Source organism: Artemia franciscana, chromosome 6 (genome assembly GCF_032884065.1).
Source record: "Artemia franciscana chromosome 6, ASM3288406v1, whole genome shotgun sequence".
NCBI classification, from domain to species: domain Eukaryota; kingdom Metazoa; phylum Arthropoda; class Branchiopoda; order Anostraca; family Artemiidae; genus Artemia; species Artemia franciscana.
This window is the reverse complement of record NC_088868.1, coordinates 15,867,457-15,882,260: the sequence shown is the minus strand read 5'-3', so window position 1 is coordinate 15,882,260 and position 14,804 is coordinate 15,867,457. Positions and strand designations below refer to the sequence as shown.

At 34.9% G+C, this 14,804-nt stretch overlaps 1 protein-coding gene across 1 annotated transcript in view; it reads right to left on the bottom strand.

The window, feature by feature from the left end:
• Nucleotides 1-14,804, bottom strand: part of LOC136028107 (obscurin-like) — a 201,845-nt gene that overhangs the window by 139,456 nt on the left and 47,585 nt on the right. The window contains 3 exon segments of the mRNA XM_065705734.1: nt 497-699; nt 1,725-3,727; nt 7,960-8,368. Coding sequence (XP_065561806.1) covers nt 497-699; nt 1,725-3,727; nt 7,960-8,368 — 2,615 coding nt within the window.

The following is a 14,804-nucleotide window of genomic DNA, read 5'->3' as shown; positions in this document are numbered from 1 at the left end:
CAATCCTAGATTATAAGAAATACTAGTTGAACATCTTTTTCTTATGGTAAAAAATCGAAAAATTTTCAAATTTTTTGGGAAAACCTTTTTGTGTCTTTTGAAAAAAGGAAAAAATCAGCACCCTTTCCTTCTCTGTATTTTGCGATTTGGTTTCCTACCCAAATACCGATGTCCCACCTAGAGCACCGCAATTAAAAAGCTGTTGTCCAAAGTTTAGGTGCCTTTTGGTACCAAAATTAGCATACTACTGCTCCAATTTTAATCACGAAGTCTTAGTGAAAAGTGTAAGCCGTTATATAAGCCTAAGATGTTCAATTTTTTCAATTTTTGGTTCGGATCAGAAGAAATAGAAAAGAAAATCACAGGAGCATTAATTTAAAAAGACGAACTTTTAAGAGTATTCTAATAGTGTCCTTTCATATACATACATTTTTAGGTGACTAATGCCTCGAAAACAATCTCTACCAGAGGTACTGTAACATTAAAAAAAACTCACCAATTTAGATGTGGAATAGGAAAGCCGGAAACTTTAACCTCCAAAAGGGCCGGATATCCAGTTACCACTTTAATAGGCTGTAAAGGTGATAAAATCGAGGGCATGCTTGGTGCAGCTTCAACCTTTACTTCAGCTGAAGTCTTTGTTTCACCAAGGTCATTTGTAACAACCAATGTATATTTACCAGCATCTTCTGCTTTAACCTAGAAAATATAATTAGATATATATTTTTGCATTAGACATTTTATAAAGACATTTTTAATAAATATTATTTTAAAAAACATTTATCATTTCACCTTACCGCAGAAAATCTCTTTGAAAACTACAATGTGAAAATGGGGCATGTAAGGAAGGGTGAAAATAAACAATAGGGCTGTTGTCCCTTCCAAAATACTTAAGGCTACAGTGCCATTTGTGAACTGGTAAAAAGATAAAATAAAAACAAAGTATTTACACAACAACTTTCTTACCAGTTTTTTCATTTTATTTAATTTTACTATTTTAAGTGTCTTATAATAAAATATATATTTCACAATTTCTAATCAAAAAAATTTATTTAATTTAATGATAAACAAAAAAGGGATCAACATAAAAAGTTTAATTAAAAGTAGCCACTTATAGTGACAACATTGAAGGTGTTACTTGGAAAAAGATGCACTTAATGACAACCTAACCTGACAATTTCTGGTCTTTAAAAGTTGGTGAAAATCGTGACAATTCCAGCATTAAGTTATGGGTATAAGCAATTTTCCGCATTTCCAATGTTACCTATTTACAAATTACATTATTTTTTTGATTGTTAATTTACATTCTTCTTATTCAAATTTCATACTTTCTCTAGCTTTTTTTAAGGTTTCTTCTCCGGTTTTTGAAAAGGAATGCGTGTTCTTCTAACTTATAAACAGGATTCCCACTACTTTTAAATGACTATGTAGATTTGTAACTACCAAGGTGGACTGTCAACTTTTGGCTATTGCCTTTGCCCTATGTTGCCAAATTTTACAGTCCTTTTCGCTTTCTTCCGAATATAAATAACCTTATAATATATATATATAGATTTAACATTATGAGGCGAGAAACAGGTGAGAATAGGCTGAGTACTTAATGGATGGTTGCTTATTTTAGGTCTAGATGAGACTGTTAAATACAAAATTCTCTTCTATATCTTTTTGTTTGGTTTAATAATCTTGGATGGAGAGATAGAAAAAGCTTACAAAAAAATACTTACATTATCAATATCCAGGCCAATGGACCCATCAGGTTTTTCAAACGTTGCATAACGGTCACCATAGATGGCACGACCATCTTTAACCCATTTAACTTCAGGCTTTGGAAAGGCAATAACGCGTGCGTCAAGTTTTAAGGCTTTTCCTTCTGAAACTGTCTGATCCTTCAGCTTCTTATTAAACGAAGGTTTTTTAGCACTTGGTTGCACAGCAACCACTGTCTCTGTCGAAATCTGACCATTTGGATTGATTGCTAATAATCTATAGGCTCCAGAGTCATCAGGATCGGCATCCTTTACCACAAGTTTGACATTATTGTCTGCATCTTTTATTATTTCTATTCTATCATTCGGAATAATTTCATTGTTGTCTTTCAGCCATTTGTAGGTTGGGATAGGACTACCGTCTAGTTTAACAGAAAACGAAAGGACCTCACCTTCTTTAGCATTTGTAAATGGCTCTAAACCCTGGGCAATACTTGGCACTGACTGATAAAGCTGAAGGTCAGCCTCTGTGATAGCCTCACCAATGGCGTTTTTCGCTTTCACAGAATATTTACCGAGATTATCAGATGATACACCTTTGATTGTTAAGCTACTTTTCTTGTCAAAAGCTGTTATCAGAATTAATTCAGATATTTCAATTTTATTATCATTAAAGAACCATTCAACACTAGGTCTGGGTATACCATCAACTTCTACAATAAGTTCTGTATCAGCTCCTTCTTTCACAATAATTTGTGTAAGCGGTGTCTTAAATACAGGCTCTGAGTAAATGACCGTTAGTTTAGCTTCAGCACTGACCTCTCCGACTTCATTTGAAGCTTTTAGTGTATAAATCCCACCGTCAGCAACTTTTACTTCCTTGACTTCTAATATGTATGCGTTGTTTTTCTCATCGTTCGTTGTATGAATCCAGTTTTCCTTTTTCAGTTTTTGTCCATCCTTTAGCCACTCAATCTTTGGCTTCGGATTTGCAGCAACGACTGTTTGAAAGGTTGCAGACTGTCCAAATTCTACTTCAGCTGCTTGAAGTCCTACTATATTTGGCTTTGAATGAATTGTTATGACTCCGGTATATTTATCTTCACCATGCTCATTACTAGCTATTACCGTATACTTTCCTCCATCCGACTGTTTTATACAATTAACAACTATAGTATACAAGGTTTCGCCATCATCTGAAACAATGACATTATCACTTTCGGAAGCTATTTTACCGTTTTTGTACCACTCCACCTTTGGTCTTGGGTCGCCACAGACTTTAGCTTCAAGAACAAGTTGTTCCCCTTTAATAGCTGTTGTGTCATCAAATGGTTTTAAAATTTTTGGTACACGTCTTTCAGCAAGCGATTTGATGGTTATTATCTCTTGCCTATGTTCACTTCCTACCTCATTTTCTATAGTTACAGAATAATCTCCAGAATCAGATAGCTCAGCACGTAAAATTTTCATTTGGTATGACGTCTCTTCTTCTATGAGAACATAGCTATCTGATAATTCAATACTATTGCCATCTTTGGACCATTTTGCCTTTGGCCTAGGAACACCCTCGGCAATAATTTTCAAAACCACCTCATCTTCTTCCCAGGCATCTAAATTTTTGAAGTTATCTGATATAATGGTAGGTTTGTATTGGACTTGGAGTGTACAAGATGAGCGTACTTCTCCCATTTCATTTGTGAGTACGCATTCATAGTTACCAGAGTCTTTTTTCGTTACCAAGTTAAACGTCAGTGAGTAAATTTCCGTAGTTTCTTTTGTTATTTTCACATTAGCATCAGCAGTCACTTCAGAGCCATCTTTGAACCATTTTACCTCTGGTTCAGGCACTCCAGTTGCAGACACCTTTAGTGTGCAAGACTGACCTTCGTTTACGATTGTATCTAACAGTTGACCGGTGATTTTCGGAGGGGTTTTTACAGAAAGTGTTGCTGATGCTTCGTAGCTTCCTTTTTCATTTTCTAACTTCACAGTGTAAGAACCAGCCATGTCAACAGCAACATCTGAAAATATCAGGCATTTCAGTGAAAAATTAGCAAAGAAGCCTGAAAAGGACTGACAAAACATGAGTCCTTTATTCCAATTTTATGAAATGGTATATTCATTGCAAATTCAAATCCACCAAATTTTTTCTAGAAGAAGTAATACTGCTACAAACAACTCACTGCAACCCCAATCCGCCAGGGGACAACACAGCAGGGCTCACATCCATCAAACTATTATTCCCAACTATTCATTGCTTTACTATAACTATAGTTGCTATAGCTGTAGGTATAGCCATAACTATTGTTTTGTATTAGCGTTTTTGCGTTTTATATGCTTAAATGATTAACAATTTAATATTTGAAAATCTTGTTTCGTGGGCCCAATATTTTACAGGCAGTGGAGCCTTTGCGAGGGGTTTGTGATTTTGCTATTGAGTGTTTTTGATGTTCGTTTTTTTTTTTTTTTTTATCATGGAATTAGAAGGGTTTACTGTCATATCTAGGTCCAAAGCCTCACTTCCAATTTCATTGAGGATACTCATAGGGTCGCTTATTAAATTTCTGAAGCAACTTTCAACAATCGTTAGGTCATCAACAAATTTCCAACGGTCAGGAATTTCCTTCGCGAGGCTGTTAATCATGATTGAAAAAAGGAGGGGGCCTAGGAGAGTTCCTTGGGGTAGGCCATTGTAAATAGGGAGAGGATTCGAGCAATGGTTCTGGTATTTAACCAGCTGCGATCTATTTGTTAAAAAGGAGGCAACCAATTTTACCAGTAATGGATCGATATTGAACTCGCTTTCTAGTTTCTCATTTAAAATATTGTGGTTAACAAGGTCAAAGGCTTTCTGAAGGTCAATAGAAATTAAGTTTAGCCAGGAATTAGGTTTTTCGAGGATTTTCCCGATGTGGTCAATAAGAGAAACGAGGTAGTGGGAAGTAGAAGTTGATTTTAGGTTTCTGAATTGTTTCAGGTCAGTAAGAGGTAGGATTTTTTCCTTTAGCAAATCTGCAAGGAATCCTTCATACAATTTTGAAAAAATAGGAGTAAGTGTAATAGGTCGAACGCCCTCAAAGCCAGGCTTTTCGTTTTTCATTTTCAAAGGGGTAATGAAACCCTGTTTCCAAAATTGTTGGAATTTGCCCAGGCTTAGTAATTTCGTTAAACAAGACAGACAAGGGCTTAGACAGGAAGTCACCGAAGGCTCTAATAAGATGAAACGGGATATCCAAAGGACAACCACTTGTCTTTCTTAGTTTATCAATTCTTCTTTCAATCTCAGACGGGGAAACAGTCGGGAAAAAGGGGGATGGGGCTCCTGTTGATAATTAGATTGGCAATGCTGGAAGGCTCTGGACAATGGGAGCGAGAAATTTATTTAGACTATTTGCAGTAACATCAGGGGGCTCTGGTAAGTTGAAATTAAGCTGGTCAAGACTCCTGTCATATAGCTTTTTAACCTCGGAATACCAGTTTTTTGGCTTATTAGTGAACAATTCTTCGATCTTATTTTTGTAGTACGATCGTGCCAATTTACGAATTTCTCTTTTAATTGATTTTCTTAGTATATTGGCTTTATCGAGTTTACCATTTTTTAACAGCTTCAGTTTGGTTCTAATTAGTGTTTTTATTGTTTGATTAATAAAGGGTTTATCACTTGAGCACCTCTTAAACCTTTTTTCTGGGAAACAAATTTTATATTTATCAATTAGCTTTTTATGAAATGTGGCTGTTTTCTCATCAAGGTTTTGTAAACTATAAATGTCAGACCAATCTTCAGTACTCAGCCACATACCGAAAGAAAGAAGACCAGAATTTTGAAGAGGGCGGTAAGTGCTGTAAGCTATTGAGAAAGTATGCCTAAAATTTGAGGAGGGGGACAAAAGAATGGAAAGATGATAACTCCCACCTAATGGGGGAAAAGTTGAGGGATGGCTGTAAAAATTGTACATATTAGTTAAAATAACATCAAGAGAGGTATTACCCCGAGTCGTCGGTGTTTTAACAATTTGCTTTACTTTAAGTGAAGCACAAAAAGAATCCATTTTAAGGTCGTTGGCATCGCCAACTAAAAAAAGGCCAGCATTGGGGTACTTAGAAATAACAAAATCAGCACCTGCCTGTAATTGCTGGAGGAAATTACGTTTTGAATCGATATTTTGATTTGGGGAGTAATAGAAAACAGCTATTGCAATAATACTAAATGGACGAGGGAGTACTTTGGGTCTAACACTTAGCCAGAGGATTCCATCATACTCGGATAAGTTAGGGACTTGAATAGCCTTTGGGTAAAGGTGACTCTTAGTAAAAAACAAAACTCCACCACCTTTTTTCCCGAGTGGGTGGTCTGAAGGACGGAGTTTAATAAACCCTGAATAATTTGTCAGGCGTAGGGACCCTGGATCATGGGATTGAACTTCAGTAACAGCTATAATATCTATCAAATTTGATTCTGAAACCACCTCGAGTTCAGTAAGTTTTTCAAAATTAAGACTTTCAGCATTAGTAACTAAAAGTATAGGAAAAACAAACCGGTTGGGGAATCGCGACAGGGAGACTTGATGGGTTTGAGAATTCCCTGGGTAGGGTTTTAATTTAATATCAACTGGGTAGGGTTTGTATAGCTTATACTATACAAAATATATAGTATATAGAGTATGTATAACATATAGCGAAGAGTATGGGTAACTTACAAATGTGGGTGTATGTTTAAGTGTCAAAATAGAATAACCATAGTCATCCAGCATTTAGAGTTTCCGGTTATTTTTGTTACTCTACTAACAAAGCAGATAGTAATATCTGTATTAAGGCAAAAAGTAATAAAGTAATATAATAAAAATATTAGTAAGTAAGTAAAAAGTAATGTAATAAAGGCAAAAAGTAAAGTAATATCTGTATTTAGGCAAAATTAGCACAGTAGCGAACAAAAATGTGTGATCTCAGGTTCTGAAAAAGAACACAATTATGAAGTTTACTAAAGTATCTGGAAACCAATTGATAGATGGTGGTGTTCATTTTTTTTTCTGGCACTAGTGTCAGTTTTCACTCTTACAAGTTAACAATATTCTTTGGTATATAGTGTACGGGTATGTACCATAAGAGAATAAAGAGTAAGTAGTATACAGATAAATGGTTAATGTAGTTTTAAACAAATGATAGACCCATTAACAAAGATTAAAAAGTAGGCCTTGCGGAATTATATGCACCACACAGAGAAGCATTGATTCGGTTCAATTCTTTTAAATACAAAGTTTTATAACGCATATCATCTATCCAAGTGGCTGCCCAAAGACAAAGATGAAAGGACTTGATGTTGGGCGACCACCTATATAACAACACTTATTAAACAAAACACTTAACAAACAAACAAAAACAAAGAAGTAAACAGCCAAATTATGACCAATATCTCTCATAAACTTAAAAACAAATATGAAAAAAAAATGATAATAACCAAAAAAGAATAGACGAAAAAAAAGAAGAAAAAGCGAAAAAAATCTACTCACTCGAAAGGTCTTGTTCTATGTTCTCATTAGAATACATAAATCACCAAGAATTTGTGTAGGCTAGAATTTGTTTTGGACTAAGATTCGTCCTGAGACTTGAAAAAAAATTGTGATGAATTTGAAGTGATAGTAACAGTTATGACAAATTTCAATGTGAATTGTAATAGTTGTGACAAATATTGTCTTTAGAAACCAAGTCTTTACAATTTTAATCTTATATTGTTTTAACTAGGCTTGTTTGTTTTGCTATCTGACTTGAGTGGGCATTATCTGAGATGAGTCGATATTTTTACAGCATTTGAATATTTTCGTAAATCCTTAAAATCAAGCTCATATGTGAGGGGTGAGAATTCCAGACAAACAAGAGAAATAAGGTCGCTGAAAGAAAAATATCGAGATCGTTTGAATAGTAATAAGAACAATTTAAATTTTTTACGGAGGTAAGTCGACGGCGAGCTAAATCAATAAAATATTTTCATTATTTTGACTACAGTATCCATAATTTCTTCAAATACATTCTATACGGAAATGATTCTGGTTTTAAAATAAAATTAGATTAAACTAAATAGAAAAAAACTATATTTAACTGTTTGTCATAGAAATAAAACTTTGTTTTCTTAAAGAAGAGTAAAAAGAAAGATTCTTATTTAAAACATAGGAAAGATAAGATCAACAATGGAATACAGGGAAAGTCAGAGTTTACTAAGAAAAGTTGTGCATTCAAAGGTGTATCTATGCAGACTTACCCTCAATGAGTAGTTTATAAGCACCCTCTTCATAAACTTTTTTGAACTGATTCTTTTCCTCAGTGATCTCCATTTCACCAATAAACCAACGAACAGTGGGCTCAGGGTAAGCATTTACGCTAATCTCAAACGCTACATTTTTATCCCCTTCTTTTACTACTATGCCCTCTAGTGGCTTTGTAACCTCAGGCGATGCTTTAACTTTGACGTTTGCTGCACTTTCATCACCACCATGTGGATTTTCAATCTTACATTTGAATTTGCCAGAGTCACGTCTAGTAAGGTTCTTCACAGTTAGGGTGTAAATACAGTCTTTTTCATCGACTATGTACTTTTTTCCGTCGTGCTTTATTTCTGTGTCCCCTTGAAACCATTTTACCTCTGGCTTTGGGTTTGCTTGAACTTCTACCTATGGTAATGAAAAAGAAATGAGAAAATAGTCTTTGTGAAGTGATCCTCATACTAGTAACAATAAAACCAATTGCAACACTGGAATGAAACTATCCTACCTCCAAGTGGGTTACGACTGAAACTATCCTAACTCCTAATGTGCTTCGACTGAAACTATCCTAACTCCTAATGTGCTTCGATTGAAACTATCCTACCTCCAAATGCTCTTCGATTGAAACTATCCTACATCCAAAAAGGAAAAAAGATGGATTAATAGTCTACCTTGTGTGAAATTTTATGCTGAATCTGAATTTGCAGTCACTGGTGCCAATTAGCACCACACGACTAAATGTTTTCCATTTCACATTTTTCTTTCTTATCCTTCTGTGGAATGTTGCTTCTATCACACATTGAAACCACTCCTTGTTTAAGTTGGACTCAGGATAGTTTCATAATTGCATAGCCAAATATTACTAGAGAAACTTTACAGTTCGGTTGTTCCCCTATAACCCCTGTTTGAAGTACTGGAAAAAAATCCTCAAAACTTAAAAAAGCTCTCCCTAAAAGTAGCGTTTTTGGACACAGGGTAGTTTCAATTGGAGCCCATTTGAAGGTAATATAGTCCTGTCCCACTTTATCACAATGCTTTATTTTTTTGGTACTGCTTACCATATGAGTTCAAGTTAATAGGTTTGGGACATTTTACTAAAATTAAAATGGTATTTTTCTTGGTATTCCTATGATGTGACCTTCCAGTGGCAAATTATAAAAGGGAAGAGTTCGTCCTAGGAAAACCCTACGCTCCTTTCACAACTCAGATCTTTGCGCTTTTGATGCGTTCCTGCAACCCGAGCACGAAGATTTGCTGGCTGCAGAGGAATGCCAAGAAGACTAGAGACTCCTATCGATGCCCAGGGGGCCTCAGAATTGCAGGAGCGCCCAAGTTCTGAGGTAAGGGGGTACAAATCATTATATATTGAGCGATTCAATTTAATTTTATTACGGATTCAGAGGAAGAAAACTCATATTATACTCCATTTCTTTGTAAATTTATTTATTCAAATTCTGTCCTTATTTTTGCTTTATTATAGGTCAAAATTATAGGATACATTAGGGTCAAAGACCACAATAAGTGTTTTTACACTCTTTTTGTTCTTTCATTCATATTTATTTTTACTACAAATTCTAGCGATGATACAAAGTCCATGTTTACAATAACGGTACAAAATTCATTCTTCAGCTTAATGTTGTTTTAAAATTATCTTTCCTTCAATAAGAAAAACACAAGAAGATCTAAATTTTTAAGTTAGAGATCAATGGAATAGGATCCATTCTGGGACGGTTTGCATGGTGTTTTTTTTTTCTGGACTGAAAAATAAATGTCCAGAAAAATTGTAAAAAAAAAAAACTTAAAAGAAATAAGACCTCTAGACCTTAAAAAAGACTCTTTGATGAAAAGAACTTTAAAAAAAGATATGAAAAACTAATACTAGCACACGAAGGCTGAAAACCCGCAAAAAACATTAAAAACAACCAGAATACACAATATCATATTATAATAATAAAATAACATAGCATAATAACATAATATAATAACATAATATAACATTACATAATAGTAAACAATGTCATTGCAATTCAGCATTTATATAAATGTTTTTTTTTTTTATAGTGTTATCGTTTTAAGTAATTGTCTTTTTTCTTGGGTTTCTATTTTTCATTTTTAGGCAGTTAAAACTCGTATTTTTTCTTGTATTTTCTTATTCCTTTTTTTTCAGCCTAAGGAATTGCTTTAAATATAATTGAAATAAAAAAATTGTCACCAGAAATTTTTTACTTTTTTTATATTGCTGCTTTACAACAGGCAAACACAGGAAACTCATTTGTCAAAAGGAAAAGTACCCATTTGCATAAATTCTAAATCAGTTTTTAGAGGATTGAACCTCATTATCTCGCACTTCATTTTATTGAGAGTGAGAGTTGCAATTTCACAATCGGTGTGAAACATACTAGTAATCTTAGGGTCAAAGTTCAGCACAGCAACGTCTCCTTCGAGTACATGTTTCAGAAAGAAGGATAAATTCTCCGCAACTCTACGTGTATCTTTGAAGGGTCAAAGGATGTAGTTTATGACAGCCAGAAAAACTATACCAGTAAGTTTTCGAAGAATTGGATATAAAACTAGTATGTTTCACACCGATTGTGAAATTGCAACTCTCACTCTCAATTAAATGAAGTGCGAGGTAATGAGGTTCAATCCTCTAAAAACTGATTTAGAATTTATGCAAATGGATACTTTTCCTTTTGACAAATGAGTTCCCTGTGTTTGCCTGTTGTAAAGCAGCAATAAAGCAAGCATTACATAGATTTTAAATCTATCTTTATCCAATTTTAATCTTTTTAATCTTTACATTTACCTTCTAGTCTTTTTGTTTTTATCCTTTTATTTGCCTTTAGCCAATGATTTGAGGCTCTTTTTCAAACAGTTCGTGGTAACGAACTGTAGTAAGGAGCGATCCGGCTCAATAGTAACCAAAACTCTAAAAAATTGAATTTTGATATCAATAGCTACATCAAAAGAATCGCATTTTAATGCTGATTTTAAATATATAAGTTTCATCAAGTTTAGTCTTACCCATCAAAAGTTACGAGCCTGGGAAAATTTGCCTTATTTAGGAAAATAGGGGGAAACACCCCCTAAAAGTCGTAGGATCTTAACGAAAATGACACCATCAGATTCAGCGTATCAGAGAACCCTACTGTAGAAGTTTCAAGCTCCTATCTACAAAAATGTGGAATTTTGCATTTTTTGCCAGAAGACAAATCACGGGTGCGTGTTTATTTGTTTGTTTTTTTTTTTGTTTTTTTGTTGTTTTTTTTCCCCAGGGGTCATCGTATCGACCAAGTGGTCCTAGAATTTCGCAAGAGGGCTCATTCTAACGGAAATGAAAATTTCTAGTGCCCTTTTTAAGTGACCAAAAAAATTGGAGGGCATCTAGGCCCCCTCCCACGCTCATTTTTTTCCCAAAGTCAACGGATCAAAATTTTGAGATAGCCATTTTGTTCAGCATAGTCGAAAATCATAATAACTATGTATTTGGGGGTGACTTACTCCCCCACAGTTCCTGGGGGAGGGGCTGCAAGTTACAAACTTCAACCAGTTTTTACATATAATAATGGTTATTGGGAAGTGTACGGACGTTTTCAGGGGGATTTTTTTGGTTTTGGGGGTAGGGTTGAGGGAGGGGGCTATGTGGGAGGATCTTTCCTTGGAGAAATGTGCCATGGGGAAAAAAATTCAATGAAAAGGGCGCAGGACGAATCTGGTCACGTTAGAAAAAAACGTCAAATTCAGAGCTTAATATACAATGCTGGGTGTTCGGAGCCTCTCTATTATGGAGTATAATTTGAAAATAACACAACTATACGAGCGATAAAACATATATACCACAACCATAACTCAACTAACGAAAGAACTGCTAAGAGATAACACAACTATAAAGCGAAAACAGGTGAAAACTAACGGGAAAATAAACGAACTAAGAGGTGGAAGGGGCCCAGAGAAAAAATATAATCATTTTTCAATTTTGAGCCTAACTTCCGCAAAGGAGTAATAATGTCAGAAGCCCCGAAATACCGAATTATTTTCTTTTCAAACAGTTCGTGGTAAAGAACTGTAGTAAGGGGCGACCCGGCTCAATAGTAAACGGAACTCTAAAAAACGGAATTTTGATGCTAAAAGATACATCAAAAGAATCGAATTTTCACGCTGATTCTAAATATATAAGTTCCAATTAATTTAGTCTTTGTCATCAAAAGTTACGAGCCTGAGAAAATTTGCCCTATTTTGGAAAAAAGGGGGAAACATCCCCTAAAAGTCATAGAATCTTAACGAAAATCACACTATCGTATTCGGCATATCAGAGAACTCTATAGCAAAAATTTCAAGCTCCTATCTAAAAAAAATGTGGAATTTCATATTTTTTGCCAGAAGACAAATCACGGGTGCGTGTTTATTTGTTTGTTTGTTGTTGTTTTTTTCTTTTCCCCAGGGGTCATCGTATCGACCAGGTGGTCTTAGAGTGTCGCAAGAGGGCTCATTCTTACGGAAATGAAAAGTTCTAGTGCCTTTTTAAGTGATAAAAAAATTGGAGGGCAAATAGGCCCCCTCCCACGCTAATTTTTTTCCAAAAGTCAACAGATTAAAATTTTAAGATAGCCATTTTGTTCCGCATTGAAAACCATAATAACTATGTCTTTGGGAATGACTTACTCCCCCACAATTCCTGGGGGAGGGGCTGCAAGTTACAAACTTTGACGAGTGTTTACATATAGTAATGGTTATTGGGAAGTGTACAGACGTTTTAGCCAAAAAAAAATTAATATACTAATTTCATTTCAATAATTTATGTGCGGAGAGCCAAAATCAAACATGCATTAATTCAAAAACGTTCAGAAATTAAATAAAAAAAACTAGTTTTTTTAACTGAAAGTAAGGAGCGACATTAAAACTTAACAGAAATTACTCCGTATATGAAATGGGTTGTCCCCTCCGGAATTCCTCGCTCTTTACGCTAAATTTTGACTGTTTGCCACAATTCTACTTTTTAAAATAATTAAAAACTTTAGCGTAAAGTGCGAGGGACTGCGGAGGGGACAACCCATTTCATATACGGAGTAATTTCTGTTCGTTTTAAGTTTTAATGTCGCTCCTTACTTTCAGTTAAAAAAACTAGTTTTTTTTTATTTAATTGCTAAAAAGACGCGATGGGGCTAAATACTGAATTGATGCATCGGCTAAGAACAAACAATTGGTATTTTTGCACATCTCTAAATTTCTACAAAATTGAAAATTCACCAATTCTCTGGACTTAGAATATAATGAATTGAATACTAATAAATTACTCCGATCAATTATCTTTTTGAATTAGCCAGGTCTTAACTAACATTTACCAGGTGTGATTTTAAAAAGCTGAACGAAGTGTGGACTTGTGAACTAGTAATTCGTATTTAGTCTAATTTTGTCTTTTTATGCATAAAATTTTTGCCACGCATTGTAAATAATCGCTAAATTTAAGGGGGGACAGCAATAAGAGTGTAAATTAATTGGATTTGTGAGCGGAATCATTGGAGCATGCAATTTTGTAAGCGAAGGACCTCCTGCAAAATATTTGTGGAAAAATTGGAGAAGACTCTCAAGAAGAAGAATCTGAAATCCACAAAGTTGTATTTCTAATCAAAACAGATTAAATTCTCAAGGGTGCTTTATAAGGAAACTTGCCTCATGTGACATCGGTCTTGAAATCTATGACGCATCTTTTAGAAAATCAAAATTTGTAAGTATGATTCAGCCAAAAATATTTAGGTAGTTCATTTTGAAACATTAGCGCTCCTGACTTGAAATCCTGAGTTCAGGGGTTCGAATCCTGGTGTCACAAGTTATTTCATTTGCGACAGGATCAATGGTGTGATCCCGTAAGGTCAACCAGAGTCGACTCAGCTCTAAATGAGTACCTGGAGAAATTTGGGAGAAAATGTGGGAAGCTTCGAATAATTTGCCCCCAACCACACATTGCACTACCGACCGAAGGCATTCAATCAGGAGATCGGTACCTGCGCAACACAGACCATTGGTCGGCATGCGAAAAAGTATTTTTTGAAACATTGGCCAGGGTATAAAAGCCTTATTTGTAATTAAATAAGAACATTTTCTAATCCTTTGTCATCTTAAAACAAAACAAACACCTTCATATTTCAAGTTATTATAAACTCCAGGAAGTGAGAATTTTCAGCATCAATATTCCGATTACACCTTTTGCACTAGCTTTCCAACCACAAAAATGTTTCTTTTTTAATTATTGAGACAGTCATCTACATATAAGCCCATTAACGGTTATTTCTAAGTAAAAAATAACAAAATGGGAAGCAGTGGCAGATCTACGGAGGCTAGGGGGACCCAGGGCCCCCAAGGTTTTTCTGGTGCCCTCATTCCTTGTTTCTTTTTCTGTTTTCCACTCTTAAAAAAAAAAAAAATTTGTCAATTAGGTCAATTATTGGCACCCATTGTCACATTAGCCCCCAAAGATATTGCTTATTGGTGCCCTTGTCACGTTTCCCCTTCAAGAATTTGCTCTAGATCCGCCCAGATGGCATTTTCATAAGTTGCTAGTTATTTTCTAGCTGATAATTTTTGATAGGGTGTTAATTAAAATAAGTTTTCACAGTTTCACCACTAAAAATTTTAACATGGAGGGGGGTGTCAAAGAAGCGTAAAAATAGTTCAATCTTTTGGAACTATTACTATTTCTAGAGGAAATCCTGTCAATCTCGGTAGTTTGAGGAGACCAGGGCAACGGTAGTATTGAGTTATAATTTAATTAATAAGTTAAAGAAGATATGAGCATGTAAGGCGGTATGAATACCAGTACGAACTCCCTTGGGCATTAAGGTTTGCA